Raw genomic sequence first — 26,876 nt, forward strand, 5'->3', positions numbered from 1 at the left:
GACCTCACTCATTTGTTTTGGGTCAGGAGCAGCCATGAGGAGGTGGGATGTGGGGGAATCGCTGAGGTCAGGAGGAAAGAGATCATCTGTCGTGCATCTGGCACGCCCATGCTGGCCGTGTCTCCGCAGCCCACAGGCCCGCGTGAGGGCAGGTGGATTAGGTCACTGCTGGTGGGAAGGGAAACGCCCGCCCCGTGGAAGAGCAGTAACTGGCCCCCTGGGGCGGGGTCCCCAGCAGAGTGGCCAGTGGGGCATGATGGATATTTCGATTCGACTCTTTGTATAAAAAAAGAAAGAAATACACCTGAAGATCCTATCAGAAACAGAATCTGCCTTTCTTCGCACCCAGCTGTCTTCTTGAAAAACAGAAAACGTAGGGATGGTACCCATGTCTCAAGTGTGCAGCCCGATAAACCCCACACGTGTCTACATGGGCCAGCCAGCATGCGTGGCCATGACCAAGGGCCAGAGGCCATGAGTCCCAGGTGGAGGCAGGGTGTGCCTCTGGGTGCTGGTGGTTCCCTTCCTCCCTGTGTCGTGACGTGGCCGTTCTTCTGCGTGTGTATAGAGAGGGAGCAAGGGAGAGAGTAGGGGCTCCCCAGGGTCCCCTCCCTTAGGGACACTGATCCTGGTGGGCGGGAGCCTCATCCTGTGACCTCGTCCCCTCACTCACCTCCTGGCACGCCCTGTCTCTACACACAGCCATCTGGGGGTTAGGGCTTCAACGTGGCCATTAGTGGGCGGTGGGGAGACACACACTGGGTCCCTGTGACACGTGTGTACCCCTGTAACTACCACCATCGACATCCCTCTGCACTGGTCGGTGTCCACTTCGGACCCTCACGAGAATGGACCAGACCCGTATGCCCTTTCTTCCCCTGTATCTCCTGCTCAGCGCCGTGCGTTGGAGATTAATGCACAGTGTTTTCTGTCCAGTGGGCCATTCTGACAGCTGTGTAGCCAAGAGTCGGAGCCCCTGGCCGTGCAGGACGCTGAGTCAGGTGCCTGACCTCCCAGCACCAGCACGGCCCCCGGACCTCCCTGGGAAGCTGTCAGAAATGCTGCCCGACGGACCTGTTGATTTAGCAAGCTCTCACGGAACACGCGGCCTTCACCGTGAGCAGGGCCCTGGGCTGAGGGTCTCCATGCCATCACTCTGTCACTGCACAACCTCCTGCTGTGGCCCCTGTTACAGAGAAGGAGATAGAGGGTCAGCCCTGAGGGCAGTGGTGGGGTCACACGGCAGGCAGGGCAGGGGTTCCACTTGGGGAGTTGCTCTGGATTGCTCAGTGGAGGGAGGCTGGGGGAGGCCAGGGCCAGGCATGGCTTCTCAGCAGGGCTCTGGATCACCTTCCTGAGTGGCCCACCAGGTCAACCCTGAAGGAAGTTTCTAGAAGGAATCACAAAGACTGGTTCCCCCATCACGCATGGCTCCAGCTTGTGCTGTCAGAGGCCCAGGCTCTGGGAGAGGGGCTACGGACACCGCTCCACACCTGTTACCTGGAGAACCAGGCCTGACCGGCCTCCATTTTCGTGGCCAGGGACTTCAGACGGAAGTGGACAGTGTCAGTGACATCTGGACGGACCTTGGTCCCAACCCCGAGGGCAGAGTGCTCAAAGGCTCTGAGCCCCTCCACTTGCTTGCTGTGTGGCCTTGGGCAAGTCACTTAACCTTTCAAGCCTCCGTGGCCTCCTCTGAGAAAGGGTGGAACTTCAGTGCCCCCCCAAGGTGTCAGAAGGATGGAGGGACCTGGTCGGTAGGAGCTTAGTCGACACGAGCTCCTTCCCAGAACGTGCTTTTACTGCTTTGACAAACGGCTCCACAGGGCAGATCTCGGCAGCTCTCCAGGACGAAGGTGTTGGGCTGGGGTGGGGGGTGGTGGACAGTGTTCAGAGTCGTGTAAGGCAGGACACGGGCAGCACGACGGGATCACGGTGCTGGGGAGGAAGGAGGTGTCCGAGTTCCCGCCGGGATTCTTCTAGAATTCTCTAGGCTCTATGCGGCGGCCTCTCCCTCCTGGACAGCCCAGGAAAGGGGCCAGGAGGGGCCCCGGGGCTCAGGCGGCAGCCCCTCCTGATGGTGTTTTTGGTGTTCCCGCAGGGGGAACTGGATCGGAGAAGCCCCGTACAGAACCGGCCAGCCCTGCTCCGAGTGCCCGCCCAGCTACGGGGGCGGTTGTAAGAACAATCTGTGTTACCGAGGTAGGAAGTGACTCGGAAGCCACCCCGAGTGGCTGTCCCCTCTGTCAGTGGGCCCGGGGAAGGGCTGTCGTCAAACGGGCCAGCTGAACGCTGCAGTCAAGGCGCCCCTCCCCCACCCCTCCTCCTGCCGGTGCAGCCGTGGGTGGTGGGCAGACCCCCTCTCCAGCCCTGGCGTTCAGCCCCCCGCGTGTCCCCGCATGTCCCTTCAGGAGGCCTCTCCCGCGGCCCCACCCTGCGCTGGGCACTGGCTGCACACGCGTCCCTGCCGTGGTCAGCTCTCACGGTTTGGTTACAAACACACGACAAACAGGACTGTGCCTATCCGAGGTGACCTCCAGGCTGGCAGGGCTTGCCCCGCCCCCCGGGGCTGCTGGCCTCCTCCCTGCCACTCGGTGGCCCCTCGCGGATGCCTCGCCCGATCCGTCATGCGTGTTCACGGTTCCCTTCCCTCTGTGGCCCCGGCAGATCCGAGCGTCTGCCACGAGTCCTCACCCTTGTTTCTAGCTGGCCTCCCGGGACCTTTCCACGGTCCCCGCTGCTGTAAGTAACACATCCTGGGGCCTGAATGGTTGCTCACGTTTTGCAGTATTTTCTCCGGCTCTAACCCTGGGGGGCGGAAGTGGGTCCGAGGCGCTCCCCGAGTGTTTGTGTTTGGGACGTGTTGTCCGTGTGGCCGCGTCGGCTGCCATGGGACAGCAGAGAGGGGTCTCCCCGGAAGCTTGGGCATGCAGGAGCGGGCGGCTCTCCACGCCAGGCTTTTCTTGACAGTCCAGTGGGCTCTGGGGTGCAGAGACAGGTGGGCTGGGGTGTGGGGTCCCAGGCCTAGTTGGGGTGCAGGGGTCCTGTTGTCCCGGCCAGCTGGTCACCACTGGTTCTGCCCAACGTGAGCCCATGAGACGGGGAGGCTTTTTAGTAGCAGTGTCTCCTGCCGGCCCGCCCCGAGTCTCTGTCTCCAAGCGGGGTGCCACACACTGGTCTTCAGCGAACCCCTCCACGAAAATCCCTGCTCTGGGTCCTGCACCCACGAAACACGGGTGCTAGAGCCCGGCGCGCTGGCTTCAGGAGGAGCACTCCTACCACATGCCAGCTGCAGGACGCTGGGTAGGCCGCCCCCTCTCTGGGAGCCTCAGTCTCCCTGCCTGGAAGTGGGGGTCATGGCAGGACAAGATCGTGGGTGGAGACTGGCCCTCGGGCCTGTCCGGGCCCTTCCCTGTGTCCCTGGCAGGCAGAGCCCGTGGCTGCCGTCCAGTCCCTCAGGAGGGGCGAGTCCCTTGTCAGATCCCGAGCGCCAATTTGGGGAGCTTAGGAGAGGGAGGCCCGTGGAGGATTCTCCTCAGACCTCCTGCCGTTCGCAGGGTTGTTTTCAGGGTCTGTCAGCCCCTCCAGGAGGGCCTCCAGGCGCATAAGCCAGAGCTGCTGGGTCCAGGAGTCGTCTCCATGGTTCCCGGAGCTGTGTGCTCGGGCATACCGCGCGTGCCGCCTGGGGCTCAGTCTGCCCGTCTATAGCAGTGGCAGTAAGAGTCTGTCTGTAGAAGCTTTGCCGCGAGGATGCCCAGAGAAGGATGTGAGCGGCTAACACAAGAAACAAGAACCCTTTCTAAACACACTCGTTATCCGCTCCCAGAAGTGGGGGTGGGGAGGTATGACTGCACTTGTCACCTTGCTGGGGTCCTTCCTCACCTGGTGGGGACTGTAGGTCCTCTCCCCGCCTTGGGGGTGGGGGCTCATCCGTGCTGTGTATCTGGCAGATACATTCTCCTCCTTGGAAACACAGACTTGGTGTTACACCTCCTCTAGGGAGCCTTCCCTGATTACACAGGCAGCGCACCTGCTTCCGTGCTCTCTCTACCCCCAGACTCTTTCTGGATGCCTGGTCACCTGTTGTTCCAACAGCCAGTAGGCTCTGAGGGCTCCGGGGTCACAGAGCAGATGTGTTCTGCCTGCGAGCGAATGCATATACAGCCCAGATGCCCAGAGGGTCATTTTCAAAGGACACATGCACACAAAGACACCTCAGATGCTGGGTTACCCACCCAATGAAGCCTTTATGCTTGTTTCTTTATTTTTGATGGAAAACTCCCAAGTCCCCTTGGCAGGAATCCCAGCTTTCTTAGCTAACCAGGCAGAAAGTCTCTGGTAAAGCCGGTTATCTGCATAAGCTACTTAATCAGCACCAATTGAGGGGCCCCGAAAGGCCTTGACCTATAATGGGGATGGGTCAGGGTTAAAGATGGACCATTTGAGAAGTTTCCGACTCTCCAGCCTGAAACTGTGAACCCGTGTGGCCATGAAGGGTGTGGGCTGTGCGGCCAGGCAGCTCGACACGTGGCTGTGTGAGCTTGGGCAGGTCTCTTAGCCTCTCTGAGCCTTGGTTTTCCTGTCTGTGAAATGGGTCTGATTGGGCCTCCCAGGGAGCGAGGCGCACAGGCCAAGGAAGCACCGAGCCGGTAGGGAGTCAGTGTGTGCCCCGTACCCATGAGCCCTAAGCAATGTTGTGGGGCCCGAGACCTCTGGTCCAGGATGGACCGTGCACACAGTGACCTTGTGGTGAACTCGGGCGTGGAATTTCCCCAGGCCCGCTCTGCTCTGCACAGGGCATCTTAATTGGGATGTGCTCAAACACAGGCCATCGTCTGGGTAAGCACTTCGCTTTTCATGTGTGCGTCTGAGGGCGAGGACTGTCTGCCCGTTTTCTTAAATAGTGACCCTCAAACGCTTTAGATGGCTCTGCCAAACTATATTCGGCCGAATAAAGCCGCGATTATGAGGTATAAAAATCCTAAAGGCCAGTGGAAGAAAACCCGGCTCATTCCGGAGATCACTCCGGCCGGCAGAGAAGGCAGAGCTGAATAGCCGCATTGACGGCGAGAGCAGACCCGAGACGGAACATGTGGGCCCAGCGGCGTTTGCAAACCCAGCGTCTTCCTAAAGATTTCGCCTATAGCTTTGGCCTCCAAGTGGTGATTTCAGAATTCTCTTGGTGAAGGTCTTCAAACTCAGCTGGGACTCTTTTCTTCTCTCTCTCTCTCTCTCTATTTTTTTCCTGAAAGAACCCAAAGAGAGAATTCCTTACGGCTTAGTTCATCCTTCATTCAGCAGATTTTATTCAGCAAAGCTGGCTGGGAGCCGGGTGTCTGGGGTTGGGGGGGACAGGGATGAAGCCGGCTGGCTCCTGGCCCCGGGGAGTTGGCAGCTGGTGGGAGGGGCAGGTGGTGGTGGCCTCGTAGCTGTCAACAGAGCTCTGATAAGGATGGCATCGGGCTCCGGACTGCCACCGCTTGACCCCCACCCGCTCTCCTCACCCAGGTGGCATGGCGGCTGCGCATGGCGTGGGGGTGGGGGGTGGGGACCAGCCCCTGGAACAGACGCAGCACATTCCGGCCTTGAGAAGCCCTGGAGAATTGGCCCTGGCTCTGGATGCTTGCTTTGCGTAGCCACAAAACACCTGGTCCCCCTTTGGAGCAGCGCGGTCACTGCTAAGGACAACCGGGGACGAGCTGCAGGTGTTCACGAGCCCTTGTCCCTGCTTGAATTTTAATCCAGTGCCACAGAGAGGCCTGGGAGGGGCTCCCAAGACGGGGCTTTCCAGCTCTGGTCTTCAGACACCCTTGGAGGATGGGGGTGCACACTAAAGTGGGAGACCCGCACCCCCCACGAGGGTGCACACCACGGAGTCCTTGACAAGGCCACACGGGCAGATGAAAGCAGCCGGACTGTTCCGTGCACTGGCGGGGCTTCATGGCTCGGTCCCTGATGGCCTGCAGGTGGGCTCTGACGAGCGCTTCCAGGTGTCTCTCAGGAGGAACCCGGGAAGACACGCGGATGCTCCCGAGAAATGGAATTTGGCTAATTAGCGTGCTAAAGCTGTGGGGCATGGTTGCGGGAGAGAGAACACCGGGCTGGGAGATGTCCGGGAGCCAGTGCAGAGACTCTGTTTCCATTTTGAACCGGAGCAGGGACTTTGGCCCGGTCCTACATGTCGGGCCACGAAGCTTCGGCGCAGAGAAAGGCGTCGGCTTGGTGAGCGAGGACTCGGGGGTGCGGAAGGGAGCAGGGCGGCCCTGTGGCCGGGGTGCATCGTGGTCCAAAGACACCGACGCGGGTCGCCCTGCACCACGGTGGGCGCAAGACTGCGGAGACCCCTCCCCCGGCACACCCCGGGGGCCAGAGGGTCCTCAGGGGAGACCGTGCCGGTTTGGGGTCGGCCTCCTGAAGCCGCCTCCTCGGGCAGGTGGTGGTGTGTGGGAGGAGGGGCAGGAAGCCGCTGCCATCACCCAGGTGCAGGCGCCTGGCTTGGCGCTTCGGGTTGGCCCGGCTGCTCTCGGCTCCGCGGCACATGCGGCCCGCGGGGACCCGGCTGCCTTGCCTCGGCGTTAGGACCCCCCCCAGGCCGGCCCTGCTCTGCAGCGTCACTGTCTCTCCGCCGCGGGCCGACCCTTTGCGACCGAGAACCCCCCGCCAGTCCAGCAGCCCCGTTGCCGTTTTCCCGGCAAAGTGCATTTTTGCTGAATCCCCCGCTTCGTGTTCTCTTTCTCGTCCTCTTCATTCTGAAGAAGAGACGTTGACGTCCAGCCCCAAGCCGGAAACCGACGAGATGAACGAAGTGGAGGTGGCCCCCGTTCCCGTTCCCGAGGACAAGCATGTCTGGGACCAGCCGAGGGTGGTCAGACCCACGAAGCCCAAGAAGGCGCCCGCCGTGAGCTACATGAGTGAGTGCGGCTCTGTCCTCTGTCCTCGGCCCCCGGGCTGCCTGTGCTGGGGCGGTGGTGGGGGCAGGGGGCGGCCAGAGAGGTCTCCGGGTCAGCAAACAGTGGGGCACAGCGGGGAAGTGTAGCAGCATTTATTTATTTATTTACCTACTTACTTACTTTTAAAAATATTTTATTTATTTATTTGACACAGAGAGAGAGATCACAAGTAGGCAGAGAGGCAGGCAGAGAGAGAGGGGGAAGCAGGCTCCCTGCTGAGCAGAGAGCCCGATGCGGGGCTTTATCCCAGGACCCTGGGATCATGACCTGAGCTGAGGGCAGAGGCTTTAACCCGCTGAGCCACCCAGGTGCCCCTGCAGCAGCATTTTAAAAAATTGGTATTTTTAAGTCCTTTCCAAAGCAAGCATCGTGGGAGCGGGGCTTGGGTGGCATTTCCCCCCCGGCCGGCATTTCCAAGTTAGACCTTCTCCTTTGAAAGGGGGCTTGGGCTCAAGCTGGGTTCCTACGGAGGTTCCAGCGGGACGGGCCTCCCCAGGCCGGCTCGCTGGTGACTGGACCCCCACTGGCCTCCGTGAGACTTGGTTTGCTCAGCCCTACAAGGGGGGCGATAAGGCCCACGTGGGGTCGCTCTGCGGATCATTTGCAGTAACGGGGGCCACCCAGTGTCGGCGTTGAGCCCATCAGCACAGCGCCTCCCACGGCTCCCCTCAAGGCTCCGGGAGACCCTCCGCTGAGCGAGATTGTCGCACTCAGCCCTCGTCGGGCTTTCCCCTGACCTGCCCGCACACTCACCTCATGGCTTCCTTCTTTCTGCCCTCCCCAGCCCCGGCTGGAGCCCAGCGTTCCATGTCCCCGCTCCAGCCCCTTAATGGAAGGTTTGGGGCTCCCTAGGAACATTTCCCCCCCAGGCATGACACAGGCCTGGGCTGTCTACCTGGGGTTCTCCGTGTCCCCCTGAGCTGCCAACAGCATAAAAGGGGAGCCCCCCCCCCCCCACCCTGAGCAGGGGCGAGCTCATGCTTCTCTGAACACCCCCCATCCCGGGCTTTTTTGGCTGCTCTGTCCCTGCTCTGCCCGAGCAGTCTCTGTCCTCATGGGTGTGCCAGTGTCGTGCTATCAAACTGTAACACTGTGCCCAGATCCTCATGTGTCCCTAGAAAATAAACAAGGAGAGCTTGACAGAGCTCGTCTTGGCTGGAGGAGGCTGTGAGGCCCACCCTTCCAGAACCGTCTGAGGCTTCAGGGCACTGGGTGTGGGCCAGGCCCCCTTCCAAGGTCACACTGACTTTCTCAGCGAATGCTCGCAGAAGCAGCACCCTTGACACTTGTCGCGGCTGGTCTCTGTGGAAACTGACCCTCCGACTGGGGAAGAAGGCCCCTGTCCAAGGTCACTCAGCTGCTCTGAAGGGCCGGGCCCGGGACTCGAGCCTCACAGCTGAAGTCTGCAGCCATGAGTGCTCCTGCTCGGGTTGTGACATGGGTTCCAGGATGTTCCAGAAAGTTCTCTGGAGTACGGGGTGGTATCTTTTACCTCAGACCAATGTCCTGTTGGTGTGACGTGCGTTCTGGTCCTTCTCTCCCAGCCCAGGTTGTCCGGTGTGACACGAAGATGAAGGACAAGTGCAAAGGGTCCACGTGCAACAGGTACGGTCCGGGCCAGGCCCCTCTGGCACTGACGCCCGCAGCCCTTCCTTCGAAGGGCCAGCCGTGGGGTGTGGGATGCATCATAGGTTAGACAGACCGTGATGTCTCTGAGGTCCCTCCGGCAGCCACCATTTAAGAAAATCTTGGCCCACGAAGATGACCTGTGTCTCTCGGCCCAGAGCAGGGCTCCTGACCTTGGCACTCGTGAGGCTTAGGGCTGATGATTCTCTGTGGTGAGGCTGTCCTGTGGCCTCTAGGGAACGAGCAGCCTTCTGGCCTCAAGGATGCCAGGAGCACCCCCACCTCCAGCCGTGGGGACTACAGATGGTGCCAGAAATTGCGCACCATTCCCGGAGGGGTCCGATCACCTCCAGGAGACCTTGTGAGGTCGGGGCTCCACTCCAGCTGTGTATGTGAAGGGGGTCACACGGTGGCCCGGGGTGCCGTGCAGGGGATGTCAGGGCAGGGGCCATGGGAGGGCACATGTGAGCTGGCGGTGTTGGCCACTGACAGAGGTCGTGGGCCAGTGTGTTCCCCGGTCCTCAAATTAGGTCATCTCGCCAATGGACTCACTCAGCCTTGTCCATCCAGATGTTGGAGATTGGTGGCCAGGAAGGAGGGGTTTGGTTTTGGCAATGGGGCTGCTAGGCTGCTCTTTCTGGCAGCAAATGGCCAGCAGGTGCAGCAGCCTTGCAAGGAACCTCAGATTCACGGTTGGAAAACCACGTCCGTGGTCACGAGTGGGCTTTACCCCTCTTGCTCTGGCTTTTGGCAGCCGTTCCTTTAAGGCAAACCATGTTACTTAAAAGAGAAGGTGATGGCTCCTACTTCATGCTGTGGGGCTTTGGAATTTGGTTTGGCCCGAGGACGGCCCCCCCGCACCGCCCCCGCCACTGGACTTGGGCACGAGCATCAGGAAGTAGACTTTGAGCAACCCGCGATGAGGTCGCTCCAGGACTCGTGCGTCCCCCGAGCAGCTGGCCGGCGTGTGCTGCTGAGGAAATTGGCCAGTCTGCTGGTGAGATGGGCAGCCTGTGGCACCGAGGGCTGGTGCCACCACCGTCCCCATGCATGGGGTCTGGGCATGTCTGCACAGCTCTGGGTGTCGGGAACACTCAGTGGTCCCTTTGCGCTGACTTTCTGGGCCACAAGCTCTTACGAGAGCATCACACCTGAGTAGTCAGTGGGAAGAATGAGAAGCTCGGAGAACACGCATAGAGAGCCTTGAGAAAGTTCCAGAGTCGGGGCTTGCTGGGACCCACCGCAAGCAGGGAGAGGGACTGTCCGAGGCCACCGACGGAGAACCATATAATTCAAGTACGTCCACCATCTGTCTCCTCAACGGCATCCCATCACCCGGTGCTTTGACAAAAATCACATCTGTTGGGCCCTTTCCCCCCTGGACTTTAAAAGGTGTTCTTGTTTAGAGGAAGTAATTCAGGAGAACAGCAGCACCGCCAGCGTCTAAAGAAAAAAAAAAAACAACAGTGTCACAGCATCTCCTTGATCTATAGCAATTAGGTGTAGTCCCTTCCTGTGCGTTCTCTGGGCCCTGGGGAGGTTCCCGCCGCTGACGCTGAAGCTTGTGAGCTACCGTTTTCACTTAAGGTTTTCCCAAGTCACGTACGTTTCAAAGACTTCATTGCTCGGGGAACGCATCAGACTCCACCATACGGCCGTGCAAACACAGGCGTGGCCGTCCCTTGGGCGGTGCTGGTTTCATTTCTAGTTTTTCATGATGCCAGACACTTGGAACAACATGGGGTCCGATTTTCCGACCTCTGGCTCGGGTTTATATGCCTACCAGGAAAGTTTGAGAATGGGAGAAAGTGAATTTTTAAGTCTTTCTGGAAAGATTGATGTAGGCATTTCAGGAGAATCCTCACTGGATTTTATTCTTTTTTTTTTTTTTTTTTAAGATTTTATTTATTTGACAGAGAGATTACAAGTAGGCAGAGAGGCAGGCAGAGAGAGAGAGGAGGAAGCAGGCTCCCTGCTGAGCAGGGAGCCCGATGCGGGACTCGATCCCAGGACCCTGAGATCATGACCTGAGCCGAAGGCAGCGGCTTAACCCACTGAGCCACCCAGGCGCCCTGGATTTTATTCTATAAAAAAAACCCACCCTTGGGGTTCGACCCCTGGAAGGAGGCATGTCCTCTTCAGCTGTACCTTCTTCGATGATGGTGTTCGAGAACGTACGTGTGCGCCTTCAAAACCACTTGTCTTCTGTGAATTGTCCTTGAGTTTGCACCTCTGCCTTCACTGCGAGTCCTAAACACAGGAGAGGAAGGCCTGGTAGAGCCCGGAATGGTGCTGGCGTGACCTCCAGCCTGGGGAAATCGCGACTCGCCTGGGCGCAGCGGGTTTCGCGTCCCTGGAGCTCCTCTCTGAGGTCAGAGTCGAGCTTTTGAAGGAGACGCACCCGGGTAGATTCCTGGTGAGAGTCCCGCAACACGTTCACCTCCGAAAATCTGCTTTCTTCTGCATCAGGTACCAGTGCCCCGCGGGCTGTCTGAGCAACCAGGCCAAGGTCTTCGGAACTCTCTTCTTCGAAAGCGTAAGTGCCCGTGCGGGCGGCCGTCGTGCGTTTGGAAGGGAGGCGGGTGGTTCTCACACGACAGGATTTCCTTCCCCTCCCTCTGTCCAAGAGCCGACCCGCGCCTGTCTCTGGGCGCGCAGACTCGTAAAGCCACTTTTGGGGAATGGGGGCTCCCCCTCGGAAGGGGAGTCTCCATCCTAGACCGGGCGTTAACATGCTCCACTGGATGGGGAGAAAGGGCTGTTTGTTGCCGCTCTCCGTTCGTAAAGCCCCTCGGATGAGTGTTCTGAGATAAGCAGCCCCAGGAACAAAGCCGTGTTCTAGAGAAAGGTGAGTCAGACGTGGGGTGAGCTTTGGCCAGACATTTCGGCTTTGTGGTTTGAGGACAAACACCCTGGACATTTCTTCTTCTTCTTCTTCTTTTCTTTCTTTCTTTCTTTTTTTTTTTTTAGATTTTATCTATTTATTTGACACAGCGAGAGAGATCACAAGTAGGCAGAGAGGCAGGCAGAGAGTGGTGGGGGTGGGGGGAAGCTGGCTCCCTGCTGAGCAGAGAGCCGGACGCGGGACTCCATCCCAGGACCCCGAGATCGTGACCTGAGCCAAAGGCAGAGGCTTTAACCCACTGAGCCACCCGGGCGCCCCCACCCTGGGCATTTCTAAAGAAGCCCGGACAAAGGTGAATTCAGACGTACTTACGGTGCCCCCGTCCCTGCCCCCAGTCATCCAGCATATGCCGGGCCGCCATTCACTACGGAATCCTGGACGCCAGCGGGGGCCTGGTGGACGTCACCAGGAACGGGAAGGTCCCCTTCTTCGTGCGGTCTGCGAGGAATGGCGTGGAGTCTCTGAGGTAACTATGATAAGGATTCCTTCTTCCTGGTCATGAAGATATCGTCGAAATATCAAGAAGCACCTGACAATCTAAAGAAGCAGGGAAAAACAAAACAAAACAAAACACAACAAACCTATGAAGACTTAACTCCGTAGCTCAAACTCCCCCCCACAGGCAATTTGCCATCTTTCCCCTGCGTGGGTTTTCCTGTGTTTCCTCTGGGCTGAGTTTTGACCCTCTCTTTGCTTCCCATCCTTGAGTTTACAGGTTGATTCTTGAATAGCATTTTTTTTCTTTCTGGAGAATGAGGCTTTCCATTTTTAAAATAGATTGACTTATTTTTTTCTTGGTGGAAGATACTGTTTTACGGCTAGGTCTGCAGATGGACGCTGGGCAGGTGGCCCTCCCCATCCTGACTCTTGCGATGGGGCAGGCCACATCGTGTTCTGTCTGTACAGTCAGAGCCATAAAGGAACTGGGGAGCACAGAGCCCGGCAGTGGGCTCTGCCCCCTCTCCCCATCTTGGTCCAGTTTCTTCATCCCTTCTGGGTGGCAGCACCTTGCTTGTGAAAGAGGGCCCTAGTGGGACCCAGAGCTGACCTCCATCTTGTGTCCAGAGCTACAGCCAGTCAATTTTTAACATGATGTGACTCCTCTGCCACCGTTGCGAGGAAAGATCTATTGCCCAGAGCCCTGAGAATGCTCCATCACCCCATGCCCGGGGCCCCTTCCCTATCCAAGACCTAGAGCCCAGCCCAGCCTAGCGGGGACATTGGGACCCTGCCTCAGCCCCCGACAGCGCCCGGCCACGGTGCATCACCTCAAGAGAGCTTTCCTGTGTCAGTGCCTATCCCAAGGTCTGTAGCTAGGACCATGGGGACCAGAGCCCCTGTGTGTGTGTTCCAGGGAGCTCTGCTCAGGACATTTCAGAAAGCACATGAGTCATTCCCCTTTGAAAGGCCTGCTTCTTCAAGAGGTCTTGCAAAATTCTCTCTTCATTTTAGCTAGGGACTCCGGGGTTGTGTAAACACGAGCGCGGAAGTTTAACCGGAAGCAAAGAACATGTTCTCGGAGGCCGAGTGACCTAACGCCAGCCACGTCAGGCTCAGCACGGGCACCACGAGGGTCTGGGCCCCGCGCGGCCTGGCATGCTTGTCCCAGAGCCGCTTCTGGGCCCTCCTGGGGGCCAACCTTGCATCTGGAGCAGGGTTCTTTGTGTTTTAGGGAGTCTGCAAACATCGACACAAACATCAGAGCTTTGTTTTCTTTAACTTATGATTGAACTGTATTTCCTGCCGGTATGAATGGCAGCCCCAAACCAGAGCAGCGTTAGCTGGGCCAGCGACCCTCTCACTGGGAGAAATCCTGTTGCGGGGGGCGGGGGGGAGTCTGAAAAGCCGGTCTCTGCCATGATTACCCTAAAAGGATAGTGGTTAGAAGACTGTGTTCACAAGGAAGTTCGGCTATCACTCAGACGCAAAGCCGCCTTAATCCTTGGATAACAAAAAACATCACTAATAACTGACTCCCTGTTAATCTTTTAAATGTATCATATGCCTTTTAAAGTCCTTATCCTGAGAAGAGGTCCGTAGGCTTCACCAGCCTGTCAGAGGGGTTTCTCGGCACAGAGAAGGTTAACAAGTCCTATTCTAGGATGTTCTAAGGGCTTTCGGGCTGGTAGGAATCTAAAAAGATAGGAAGATTAAAAAGTCGAGGCTGAAAAGAAACGCAGGAGCCATCTTGCTCTTTTAGGAATGAGTCTGTTTGCATTGAGCTCATGTATTCTTTTCCAGCAAATACAAGCCTTCCAGCTCCTTCGTGGTGTCAAAAGTCAAAGGTAAGCTGGCCAGTCTTTTTCTGTGTGACTGACCATCATCCACAGGTCATCTTGAGTTTCCCTGGAGGTTTTCATTCTCCTTAGCTTTTGATTAAATGCATTTGATGCCTGCTAACACTGCTGTTCTCAGCATGTAAAGGCTTTTTCCTGATGAGGTCAGTTCTTTAACCACTTTCTAACCATATCTGAACGTGGCACTGGCCTTCAGTTGCCAAACCAGAAACAGGACTGGGGCTCTCAGCTGAGCGTCACAGAAATTCTAATGCCTGGGTCCAGAGCGCCTGAAGGAAGCGTCCGTTTCTACTGGTGGACAGTAGCAGCGGGAGCCCGTGAGGAGGGTGCCGAGGCCCCACGCTGGGCTCATCAGAAAACGGGGGTTGAGAGACAGTAACGTCGGCACGAACGCCGAAGGCAAGCAGGACGAAGCTCGTGGCACGCACTTGCCCTCTCCGGCCTCCCTTTTCTTTCGCCTGTGTTTCCTATTGCCCAGGGCACGTCCCCGCGGCAGGGTGGGTCGCATCCGTGGCAGGGCATACCGTAGGCACAGGGGAGCCGTGAACTCGAACTGCCCAGCCCGGGCACTTGGCGGGAACGGTCCCAGGCAAGCGGAGATGCTTCCTCAGGAAACTGGCCCGCCGACCCTTCCTTTCCTTTGGGAAAGCGGTTCTTGCCGTCATAGGCCCTGGATGCAGGAATATCTGGTTATAAAAACATGTAGCAGCTTTTTTTCCATTTTACAAAAGTAATGCCTATTTATTCCAGATAACTTAAAAATACAAAGAAGCATTGAAAAAAAAAGGGGGGGGGATTTGGCCCCGTTTCTGCCACTCAGAGATAACTTTGTGAGCATTTTGGTGGACACCTTTATGGTTTATTTTCCCGGTGATTAACAGTATTTGCACTGGTAATGCATTGATACGCTTTCAAGAATTGAAAGAGAATTAAATAATGATGTATTATTCTGTGCCTTTTAGTGGTGTTCTCAACCTAATTTTAATGACCTCCCCTTCCTTCCGTTGTACAGCGTCCCGTGGGGTACAGAACAAGTCCCCACGGGCTACCTAGACCTCCGGCCCGTCCAGATGATAGGCTGGACCAGGGGTTGGCGGAAACGACCACCCTCAGGGCCAAATCCTTCCTGCCGTCTGTCTTTGCAAATAAAGTTTTATTGGCACATAGTCGCTCCCATTCATTTACACGTGTGCTATGGCTGGTTTGTACTACGGTAGCAGAGTCGAGTGGTGGCCATGTAGTCCATATGGCAGCCAAGCCAGGAGTATTTAGCCTCTGGCCCTTTGGGAAAGGTTTGCCACACCTGGGGCTAGCTGAGGGCATGTGCTCAGAGACCACAGGCAGCCTGTGTTAGAGCCACTTTCTTACCTCCGTTGTTAAAAACAAGTGACCTTGAAGAGGAGCTCTAGGCCTGGAATCAGAAACCCAGCTTCCCACCACATCCCGTGCAGACCCAGGGTAGCCTCTGGGCCTCTGCTTCCTCCTCTGGGTAGTGAGAATAGTACTTGACATGAGGACCAAGGAAGGGGGCACTGAGAGGTATCGTCGGTCCCGGGGAGCTGTGCACACACTCGGGCCGTGGGGCGTCTCACCCGTTGAGGGGCCCGAAGTGAGGTGCCTGCGGTGCTAGGCTTCTCATCCTGCCTCCGTGTGAGGGCCCCAGGAGCCCCTAGGACCTGGGGGCCAGCAGGCCATCTCACAGGCTGGAGGCCTGAGACCCAGGCTTGCCAATGACCTGACCGATTCCCTCGGTGTTCCTCTCCCCAGTGCAGGACGTGGACTGTTACAGCACCGTCGCTCAGCTCTGCCCGTTCGAGAAGGTGGGGACCCACTGCCCCAGGTAAGGCTCACTGGCCTCTGGTTTTGCAAACACAAGGGCTGAGGGAAAGAGGCCCAGGGCTAGGTTGGGGTATCATCTCATGCAGCGAAGCATAACCGAGTTCTAGGCGTGGCCCTGAGTTCTAGGCGTGGCCCTTTGGTGCGGACGCCCGGGGAAACCGACTGCTTTCTGCTCAGGGTTCTAGACCCACTGGACCTCTCCCAGAGACCTCTGGTTCTCCACCCTGGCTGCGGGGTGGGGGGCAGGTGGGGGTGGAGTTGCCTGAGGGACGTCAACAGAACAGATTTCCCAGGCCCCTGCCCAGACCACTGAGATCTGAGTCTCGGAGCGGCCCGGCGGGGAATCACCGTACTAAAAGCTTCGTGAGGTCTCTTGTCCCCTTCATCCGCCCCTTGGTTCTTGGGCTTCATCTCTGACATTTTCTCTGGGTCACTTGAGAATCGGCTCATTAGAGCCCAACTTTTCTGAGGTGCAACTTGCACACGACAAAACCCACCCACTGTGACTGTACAATCCGACGCGTCTCAACAGACGTCCCGGTCATGCGGCCACCACCGCGGTCGAGTGCCCAGCCTGCGAGAAAGTTGCCTCGAGTCACCCCTCTCCTTCCACCTCTGCCCCCATGTCCCTGCCAACCACTGGTCTACGTTCTGTCACTATAATTTTGCCTTTCCCGGCATTTCGCCTAAACAGAGCCGTCCTAGTCCGGAGCCTTTCGTGTCTGGCTTCTTTCCCTCTGCATAATGCTTTTGAGTTTCTTCTGTGCCACAAGCACATCGGTGGTCTCTCCTGTCGCCGTGCGGGGTTCTAGTCTGTGCCTGGACCACAGTTTGTCTAAAGAGTAGATTTTAAACACGTCCATCCCCCACCACCACCACCAAACTGTACTGGCTGATTTTTGGAGGGTGATGCAACCGGAAATAAAGTAACATTTGGTAACATCTGCTTCTGACGTACCTCATGGGTCCTCTCGGAGCTGTGACCCCTTCTCGGGGGGCCTTGAGGCCTATGGATTTTCTTACAGACTGACCTTAAACTAACCTGTGGACACCCCCAAGGTGTGAGCAGGGAAGAGCCCCAGGAGGGTCTGGTGAGGGAGGAGACACTGAACGGGGCCCCCAGGTCCCCCCGTCTGTGGCCCACGTTCCCCGTGGGGCTTTCTCACGGGCTCCCAGGGCCACGGCCATCACCACGCTGACCCCCTGTGAATGTTCCATTAAGGAGGACAACCTTTTACTGAATATTAAATCATGAACCTAAATCTGAAGCAGAAGCAGAAGGAAGTTACTTCAGAAAACACAAATGAACACCAACCAAGAGCTTGACACAGTGCACGTCCGGAAGAGACAGTTTCTGACCTGCCGTTCTAGAAACCGTAGGCAAGAATTTTCTCGCCCAAATTCTTTTTAATTCTTGAGCATCTCGGGGCACAGCCTCCTCCTCTACCCCCGCCCTTGTCCCCTCCCCCACGCCTCCAGACTGTTTTGGCTTCTCACTGCCTTTGCCTGGGCTCCCTTTCCTGCCAGAATCCCGTCTCTCTCGGGGCCAGATGGTTTCCGGCCGCCATCTTGGCTCCAGCCCCATGGCGTACTGTTCCAGATAAAGGCAAAAAAACCTTTTCTTAAATAAAGCTCGTGCTTTTTCCCCCCCGGTTTGGGTACCTCCCGCCACCGAGGACCCACCCATTTCCAGCGTGAGGCGCTCTCCTCATCCTCTCTGCCTACAGCAGGAAGTGGTGACCGACCCAGTGGTGATCTGACCCCTTCGGCCGCAGGTTATCAGTGCCCCTCCCTGGGACAGTCTGACTCACTGAGGTGAGGGCCCTCCACCCTTTCCTCCCTCACACAGGAAAGTGGCCTTTGACAAAGTCGATTGATTATAATCTCCCTAGTGCGCCCATGATATGAACCCGCTGACGCCCGAGAAGGGGAGGTACCATCTCTCGCAATCCCGCATTCCGACTCTCTGATGCATTTATCCTCTTTTGCCGTGTTATTTCTGCGTGTCTCTTTTGTGCGGAGTTGGAAAATTCTATATGCGTTGTTTACGAAGAGGGAAAATATCTTTACCACTGCTGGGGGGGGAAGAGATGTTATTTTTCTTAGAGAGTTGACTGTGTGATAGTTTCCTTTCCCGGGTAAGCCGCTCAATCTTGAAATCCAAATGGGGAAGGCCAGCTGCTTCTTAAGAACTTTTGTCTTCTGCCGATCAGAGCCGTCACACGCATGTTTCTGGTTTTCCAGGGTGCGGTGTCCAGCACACTGCAAAGACGAGCCGTCCTACTGGGCTCCTGTGTTTGGAACTAACATCTATGCAGACGTGAGTACACCAACATTTTCAGTGGCCTCCTCTCCACGCATGCTCAGACCTCAGAAACGATGTTCTAAGGTCTGGATACCAGAAACCCAAGATCTCATTCCTGTGCTTTGAGCGAAATGGAGATCACTTCTTTCTGCGACCCCGGCCCTGGTTGCCCCGCATGTGGGCGTCTTGGTACTTCCACTCGTGTGTGCGTGTGGTCGCAGATGCCTGGGGACCTCATCGTGTCCGAATGCTTTCATGGTTCGGTAAATTGAATTGTGCCTTCCCATTCATGTGCGTTTTTAATGTGAAGGCTCTCAGGTATCACGTATTTAAACCCTTCATTTCTCCAGCTAACTCAATCATCCTTCCAGCTCTCCTGATGCATTTCTAGAACTGGTCCACTGTAGTCACAGCGTGTCCCCACTTAGCTAAAAGCACACAGAAGGAAATATAAATCCCACTACTCGACAGCTTGTTCATAACCACTCTTAGCACACTGCAGTCTGTTCTTCCGCATTTCCTTGCTAACTTTAAGTAAGGACGTTTTAGCCTGATTGTTCTGAGTGAATCGTCCAGAATGAGTCTGTTCCCTCCAGTTGCCTGGGGTTAAGACACACGGTGTCCCAAAGGATGGGAATGTGGCCCCAGCCCTGTCCACCGGCTGTGTGATCCTCTCGCCAAGTTGCGTACCTCTCTGTAGAATGAGCCAGCTGGGATTTTCTAGTCCAAGGAATCTTTGAGACCTAGCATTTCCTGATTAGATCAGCATCACCCATCCCCCCGCCAACATTTTTACTCAGCTTTTTTCCGTCTTCATCTTAATTGTTCTCTCCCACACACCACCACCATCTTTGCCTCCGTCTGCTTCGTGGGTTCCAGATTCCTGTAAATCTGAGGTCACTAAGTCAAAGCAGTCTTCATGGCTAACCTTTTTCTTACCCATCTTTTTCCTTTCCTCTTTGAGTCTTTTTCTTCTCAGGAGCCATTCAGCCACAATTGAGTTTTAAAAGCTTAATGGAGTAAAATATTGTGTATCAATTGTGAAAAGAAATGTTTGAGCCAAGCTTTGATTTTAAAACACCTTAAGAATAAAGAGATAGGCCAAGTGATTCTAGCCAAATACAGAGAAACAATTAACCAGCATTGGCAATATTCCTGTCTGATAAAGTGGAATTTAAGGTTAAACGTACTGAATGGGACAACACAATTCTTGTGGAATGACGTGAAAGGTGCAGTTTGTGAAGGTCTGAGATCAAATCTGTATGCACCGAACAACATGGCAGCTAAACATATAAAGTTTTTTTATGCAAAGAGGACTTGATGAAAATTAGTAATAATGTAAAAATTTTACTATTTTGGGGTTCTGTAAGAACACCATTTCTAGGTATTGTTGTCCCCCCCCGTTCTGCCTTGCTGGAATGTACCTGCACTCATAATTACACTGATGGGAACAGGCATGGGAATAGAGACCTGTATGTGGTCTTGAACTTGTTCTCCAGGGTTTCGAGCTCTTGGAACCACAGTGCTCAGCCCAGGGCTTGGCACATAATGACTGTTCAGTTAATGTCTGTTGAAGGAGTAAATCAATGAAGATACTACATTAGTTGATGTTCAAATATTAAGCTCTTCCAAAAATAAGGAAGGGAGAAAGAAAGAGAAGAAGAGAGGGGAGACCAGGCGGGGAGAGGGGTGGAGTAGGGAGAGAGGGAAGGCCGTTCCGTCCATCTCCAGGGTTCTTTTCTGGGCTCGGTTTCTAGGTCACTCTGTATTCTGGGAAATGATGATGCCTTTTGGAAAATGTCTGTTTAGCTAAGAGATTTATTTTGGGAGAGTTGTCTCCAAATCTTCGAAGGGCCCAGTGGTGCCGCCTTCCTGCCTGCTCATGTTATCTGCCAGTCTCCTCCCTTCGTGGTGCGCTGCAGGCAGGAGAAGCAGCAGGACGTAGCCCAGAGAGCAAGGTCTGGGTCACAAGATGCGAGTTCAGACCCGATTGTGAGATCGCGGGTGAGCCTTTCTCCTGCTCGGAGCCTCAGGTTTTCTCATCTGTCTTTCCTGACTCCCTCAGCGGCTGGAGAAGTTCTCACCCTTGGGCCCACACCAGAATCCCCCAGAGGGCTCATTCTGACAGATTTCTGGGCCCCACCCCAGCCTGTCTGACTCCGTGAGTCTGGAGAAGAGCCAGAGAATCTCCTTTGGTGACGAGTTCCCAGATGACGCTGATGCCGCTGTTCCGGGACGACAGTCCCTGGAGCATTCTTGGTGACGGTGACAGTGATGATCATGGTGGTGCCACTTGCCTTATCAACTAACATCTCCTGACGGCTGCCGGCAGCAAGCCTGCGTTCAAGCCCTGAGCTCTCTTCCAGAGAGTTCTCTCCGGCCCTCACAGTCCCATGAGGAATGGTGGACAGCGTGCTGGCTCTGGGGGGTGGGGGGGCAGTCCTGACTCTGCTGTTTGCCGGCTGAGGGATTTGGGGCAAATCCCTGAACCCCCCTGAACCTTGTTCCACTCGTCTGCTAAGAGAGGATAATAACACCCAGCTCGCAGGGTTGTTGAGAGATTTCTCTGTCACTGCACAGGAAGCTCCGACAGCAGGGCCTGCCTTGGCGAATGCTTGAAAGTGTTACCTGTGATGATGACCCACCATTTGTACTAAGAAAATAAGGGCTCTTGGGGCCAAAACATGTCATTCAAGGCCACTCGGCAGACAAGTGGTGGAGGCAGAGGCAGGACGAGCTCCGGCCTCTCTGAGACCCGATTTCTGCGGGTGGCAGCTGTTTATTTGCATCACTCGAGGCCTAGGAAGAGAAAGCGGACGCCTGCACGTTTAGGAAGCTTCGTGAGAGGGGACACGATGAAGGAAGGGTGAGAAAGGGGAAGACGGGTTGCCCAACGCTGCGGGTGCTTGGAGAGGTGTGTGTTGATCGCGGCCGAGAGCCGCGCCTCTCTCGTGAGAAACATCTACCGCCCACGCGAGAGTCTCACACTCAAGGCTGCAGCTTGATGTTATCACGGAAGACTTGGATACCGCGGGCGTCCAGAAATCCTCCGGGGACAGGAGGCAAAGGACTGTCACAGGATGCAAAACCAGACCGCGGCTCCTCCGGGCCGCGTTTCTGCGGGCGGTGGGCTCGGGTCCCCCCTTACTCACCGGCTGCTGCGGTCGAAGCAGTCCCGGACCTCATGCCCGAGGACTGGGTCAGCGGAGTGAGCAGTGTCCAGAGAGATGGAGGAAATGCCTGCCGGCGAGAAGAGCGCGCGTTCGTGCCGGCACAGCTCACCCCCCCGCCAACCCGGCGTTTAGAGGAATCCTGAAGTCTCCGTCTCTGAGATGGTCGTCCGTGCACTGCTTCCGAATCTTTGGGGGACACAAACCCTTTGAAGGGCTGGAAACTTGCAGATCCTTTTTCCAGGGGGATGATTAAAAAGGCTTCCTCGTGTGGACGAGGTAACCCGCTGTCCCTGCTTCTCCAGGGTCTCCCACGTTCAGTGCTGACACCAAGGAAGTGCTTGCTGATGTGCCACTCGGGTCTCCCAGGTCCTCCAGAGCCCACTCGGCTAAGGAGCCCTGCCCTTGTCCGTGTATCAGAGAAGAAAGGATGTGTCGGCCCAGAGTCTCACGTGGCCTTCGGTGACTCTGACAGCTCAGTCCCAGAGAGCGGGCACTCGGTCTCTCAAGCCCTTGGTGTGGGAGCTCCCCGGGGCTCTCGCTCTGCCCGGCCCGCGGCACAGTGCACTTCCCAGGGACCCCTCAGGGCGGCTTCGGGTGCCGAAAAGCGATTTTTCTTCTGATGCAAAACCAGCGGCTTCTCTGGCAGGACTGAGTTTTGAAGGAAGGGGTCAGGAGCCCACGGCCTGGCGGGGCGTCCCGAAGAGAGACTGCCCCAGACTCCCAACGTGTGAGATTCCAGATCTGTGTGAGATTTCAAATAGGGATTTTCAAGGAACCCACCTGAATCTGTTCACTCCCGTCTTGGTGTTAAGAACCTGCTTGATGGGTTCCTTGCCCCATTCAAAGGGCAGCTCGGGGTACCTACCCTGTTCTACGTTCTGGGTCTGCAGACCAGACCGCGCCTGAAGCCCCGTGTAAGCAGGATCCTACAGGATTCCTCTTTCCCAGCCCACTCTTGTCACGAAGGAGGTTCTGGATGGGTTAGCCAACGGTTGGGACCCCCCATGTACTGTGCAAACAGGTGGCCTTGAGGACAACCAAGGCCAGACGCACACATGCCCCCTCCCCCGCTGAGTGACCCCCGCCAGGCGGTGTTCACAAACTTGGGTCCCGGTCCACCGTGGCCTCGCCTCCACTCCCTGCACAAAGCACCGCCCCCCTCTCCCTGCTCGACACACACGGAGTCTGCAGGCTAAGCCAGTGAGGGCCGCGGCCACGGGTCACCAGGTCACTAGGTCTGGCCTGTCGACGTCATTCTGACTCCATCTCTAAGTTGGCAGCTTGCTGAGCTAGAATAAGCTGCTGCCTTGGTCAGCTTGACGCACCCCGTTACCAGAGTCTCGGGGGCCGTTCCCCTGGTGACTCTGTTTCCTGAGTATCTGGAAGTCCTCACTTAAGGGACCTAATGGATGTCCCGTCAGAAGCGGTATGTGTTTCTTAGGGCTGCCGTGATACATGAGCACAGACTTAGTAACTTGGTGGCCTTCCTCTCACAGTCTGGAGGTCCGAAGCCCAGCACAGGCCTCCCCAGGTACAGGTCAGGCTGTCGGCAGAGTTCTACTCCTTCTGGAGCCCCCCTCCCAGGGGCACCTGTTTTCGTGCCTTTCTCACTTTCCAAAAGCTGCCCACAGCCCCTGCCCCCCCATCCGCAAAGCCAGCCCTGCGGCATCTTCAGCTCTGTCTCCCATCTCTGCCCCGCTGGCCTCCCTCTTAGAAGGACCCTGGGGATGACTCTGGGCTCCTCTTCTCCTCAAAGTCCTTACCTCCGTCCCAAGTGCGGCGTCCTTTGGCCACGGGCGCTCACGTGGTCACAGGCTCAGAGACAGCCATGCGGACTCTCCGGAGGCCGTGCCTCTGGGGGCCTCGGATGCACAGACTTTCCCTTAGCTGGACCTCAGCGGGAATCTCGGCTAAGCCACTGTCTGTGCTGCCCCAGCCAAGTCCTTGGTTCTCACCAAACCCACGCGCTCTGGCCTGTGGAGTGGGAACGGCAGGACAACCTGTCCCGCTGGAAGATGAAGTGAGATCCCAGGCCCAAAGCGGTCCGCCTGGGCCTGGGACTGGAGAAGCCGGGAGTCTGCATTCTGTCTGCTAAGGGGGAAGGAGGCTGCTGAGCCCACATACGGATCCATGTGGCCCTGGCCGCTCACAAGAACCCCCGGCCGGTGTTGAAAATGCCAAATCCAGGCTTCCCCCACCGCTGCTGCTTCCGGGGGTGGGGGCGGGAAAGGGGGTCAGGCACCGTCACCGGGTGAAGGTGCTGCACGGGGCTCTGGGTTGCGGTGAAGACTGACACCCACGGCCAAGGCCAGGGTTGGGTCTTTACCCCAAGCCGGAGGACAGGATCACAGACGTGGCCGGAGTGGGTCACCCACGTGGTGCTTCACCTCGAGTGTGCCTCAGTTCCCCGGCCCCCGTTGGGGGCGACTGAATCAGCTGGTCAGGGTGACCGAGGACCAGCCACCCCACATGGGATTGGTTAGTCTCAGACATTCCGTCCTGCGGATCCTTCTTCTGCTGGCTCCCTAAAGGCCCTGGTGAAAATTTAACTCCAGGGTTTGTAAGCCAGGAATTGGACTGCTTGATAACTTTGGAAAACAGCACACCCTGCCCCTATTTAAAAACCAGCAGCTTCCTTGGCACCTAGAATAAGCCTAGACCCCCCCGTCATCCTCACAGCCCCGCGGGATGGGCCCGTTCAGCTCTCCCACCCGCCCCGCCACACTCCCCTGACGCTGTATTCTAGCCACCGTGGCCCTCTTTCTGTTCCTGGGACATGACAGGTTCACTCTTACCCCAGGGCCTTTGCACAGGCTGTCCCCTCTGCCTGGGATGCTCTTCCCAGATGTATTCATAGGCGGTGGCCCGTTCCTTTTTCTCACCCAAATTAAACCTCAAATGTCACACCAAGAGCAGATTAACCATCCTGAGTGTCTCCACCCATTCACATAACCTCATGAGCCAGCTTTATTTTCTTCACAGCCAGAGTTGGTTCTATGTGTATTTGCTTCCTGGTCAGGCTCCCTCAACTGCCTGAAGGCCAAGTCTTTATTTTGTTCCCTGCTGAGTTGTCCTCCATTTAGCACAGGGTCTGGCACCCAGTAAGGTGCTCAGAAAACCCTCGCTGAAGGAATGAATGCGTGTATGAGTGAAGGATGCCGGTTCTCTCGGGAGAGACCCCAAAGGAATCAAGGGGGCGATGGATGTTTCCTAGGGGTAACTTGGTCAATGACACCCCCTCCCCCGCCAGCGTGGCCACCAAGTCCTGGTTGGCGGGAGCGGGGCCTCGCCTGGGAGCACAGCACTCTTGACGTTGATCCCGGCCCTTCTCGCCCTTTCAGAGTTCAAGCATCTGCAAGACGGCCGTGCACGCGGGAGTCATCCAGAACGAGAGCGGGGGTTACGTGGACCTGATGCCCGTGGATAAAAAGAAGGCCTACGTGGGCTCGCTCAGTAACGGAGTCCAGTCTGAAAGGTAGGGCTGCGTCCTCCGGCTCTCGTCACCCGAGGCCACCGACCGTGCCCCTGGGGCACCTGGGAGGGAAGCCAGTGTCCTGGACCCTGGGAGGGAAGCCAGTCAGGCTTGTGTTCATTCCCACCAGAATGCACAGGACAAGGCTGTTCTTTTCTCTTCCTTTCTGTTTTAAAACTGAGAACTTTTTTCTATGACGTTATATGTTTCTGTAGAAGATTGAGAAGCCTCCCATGAGCCCCCCCGCCAAAAACAATCGTCCATAAGCTCTCACCTGGGGGGTTACCATGAGGCTTGTGCTGCGCCTCCTTCTGGTCCTTTTACTTGGCACGGGCGCGAGGAAAACACACAGGATCCAATTACGGTGACTCAGTGGTTCTCTGCGGCTAACAATAGTGTGGTTATGTCCGTCACAGAAGTAAGAGCCAAGGGCTTGGAGCTCCGCTTCTCACTGGCTTTGTGCCCGCCAGCCAGCTGCCTGATTCCTTGTACCTTAGTGTTCTCCCTGTGATACGGGGACAGCACCGGCCCCGGCCTCACGGAGTGGCTGGAGGATTAAGCCAGTGGCTGTCTGTGACTGAGAGCAGCGGCTCTTGGAGTGGACAGTCGAGTACTCTGTATTTTCACTGATTAGGTCATCAAGCAGCTCCTAAGCTCCCCCACCCCATCTCTGCTGGTGACCCCACACAGTTGCGTCTGGTCGGCACACTGCACCTCTCTCCTGTTTGGGCAGTCCGTCCAGCACTTTCCCATCCCAGGAGGGGCGGGTGGCGATTGTCCCGTGATGGCCATCCTCGTGGGGGAATGTCTGCACATGCCAGTGCTTATTTCCAGAAATCTCTGGAAATGACATCCCTAGATCAAAGACTGAGCAAATGTCTGAGGCTTTTGGGTAGGCCTTTCCAGAATGTTCTTAAGGGGTCCCAGGGTGGCTTCAGGCTGCCAGTTGTCTCCTGGCAGATGCTTCTCAGCCTCACCTGTGTCCTGTTGCCATGGATGTGCCTCACGGGCCTTGCAGCCCAGGAACCCAGGCCCCAGTCCCGGGGTTTCCTCTGAGAGCCCTGTGACCTCACACAAGGCATCTGGCCTTTCCTAAACCTCGGCTCCTGGGTCTGTGAAATGGGTCTGATGACTCGCCTTCCCCAGGGCAGACCCCTGTTGGGGGTGTGTTTGTTCCCGGGGCTGGTGGGGAAAGGCACACAGACGGCAGGGGCTTACAGCCCAGACGGCGATTTCCTCGCAGTGCTGGAGGCGGGAAGTCCCCGATCAAGGCGTGGACTGGGGACACTTCCTCCGGAGGCCTCTCTCCTGGGGGTGTAGACGGCCGCCTTCTCCCTGTGTCCTGACCGGTTCTCCCTCTGTGCGCATCTATGTCCTCTTTCCTCCTTTAAGGAGACCCGTTGTTTTTAACTTCATTCTCCTTTCAAAGACCCTCTCCAAATACGGGCCGTTCTGAGGCGTTGGGGGTGGGGGTTTAAGTGCAGGAATAGGGTTGGGGGACACGAGGGAGCCCATAATGGAGGGGAGCCCTGAAATTTTTATTTGAAGGGGCTTCTTTCAAAAAGGAGTATAAAATCAAGAACACAAAACGTGCCGGGCCTGGAAGCTCAGGCCTTCCTGGTCCCCCTGCCCATACCCCCAGGTCCCCGGGAGCATTAGGATGGCACACAGACCCCGCCAGGGGCCCACACAGACACTCTGCCCCGAGCCCCGATGCTGGAGTGGATGGTGTCTGTGTCTTCCCCTTCAGCGTGGGCAACCTTTGTTCGGGAAGAGCTTAATGAAGGGGAATCCCGTTGATTGAATGGGAGGGGATCAGGCAGCTGATGAGTGGAATTTCCCGGCCAGGCTGGAAAGAGGTCCTGGACACCACTCTGCGGAGCTCTCTGTACCCCGCGAAGAGGAAACGGTCCTGCTGAGAAACGTGGCAGGCCGGCCTCGGCGCTCACTGCCTGGCTCGTCCCTGGGGCCATGTCAGCGGCTCCCCGAGGGCAGCCACTGGGCTTAATGTGTGGCCCCTCCACGTGGGTGTCTGGGATGGGTCCCCAAGGTGGTTTCTTTCCCACTGTCACCCTCCCTGCCCCCCCAAGACCCGTCACTCTTTATCTCCCCCCGAGGGACCGGCCCGGAATTGCCGTCATCATTATAAATATCTTCCAGGCAGCCCTTCCCGGGCCCAGAGTGGCCGATGCCCGCTGCACTATTGGGAAGGGTTCTAGGGAGTTCTGCAGCATCTCCAGAGTTGAGATCCTGCTTCCTTTCCTTCTTGGACTCGCTCACTTGGGACTCAGTTTTCCCACCCATAAAGG

General features: G+C 56.8%; 1 protein-coding gene across 1 annotated transcript in view; it reads left to right on the forward strand.

The window, feature by feature from the left end:
* The window catches only part of CRISPLD2 (cysteine rich secretory protein LCCL domain containing 2), a 62,114-nt gene that overhangs the window by 23,948 nt on the left and 11,290 nt on the right, over positions 1-26,876 (forward strand). The window contains exons 6-14 of the mRNA XM_059381709.1: positions 2,102-2,202; positions 6,756-6,911; positions 8,495-8,555; positions 11,046-11,112; positions 11,817-11,947; positions 13,723-13,766; positions 15,546-15,618; positions 17,862-17,937; positions 24,437-24,570. Of these exons, the coding sequence (XP_059237692.1) occupies positions 2,102-2,202; positions 6,756-6,911; positions 8,495-8,555; positions 11,046-11,112; positions 11,817-11,947; positions 13,723-13,766; positions 15,546-15,618; positions 17,862-17,937; positions 24,437-24,570 (843 nt within the window). The remainder of the gene's footprint in view (positions 1-2,101; positions 2,203-6,755; positions 6,912-8,494; positions 8,556-11,045; positions 11,113-11,816; positions 11,948-13,722; positions 13,767-15,545; positions 15,619-17,861; positions 17,938-24,436; positions 24,571-26,876) is intronic.

This window comes from Mustela nigripes, chromosome 17 (assembly GCF_022355385.1).
Source record: "Mustela nigripes isolate SB6536 chromosome 17, MUSNIG.SB6536, whole genome shotgun sequence".
In the NCBI taxonomy this organism is placed as follows: Eukaryota; Metazoa; Chordata; class Mammalia; order Carnivora; family Mustelidae; genus Mustela; species Mustela nigripes.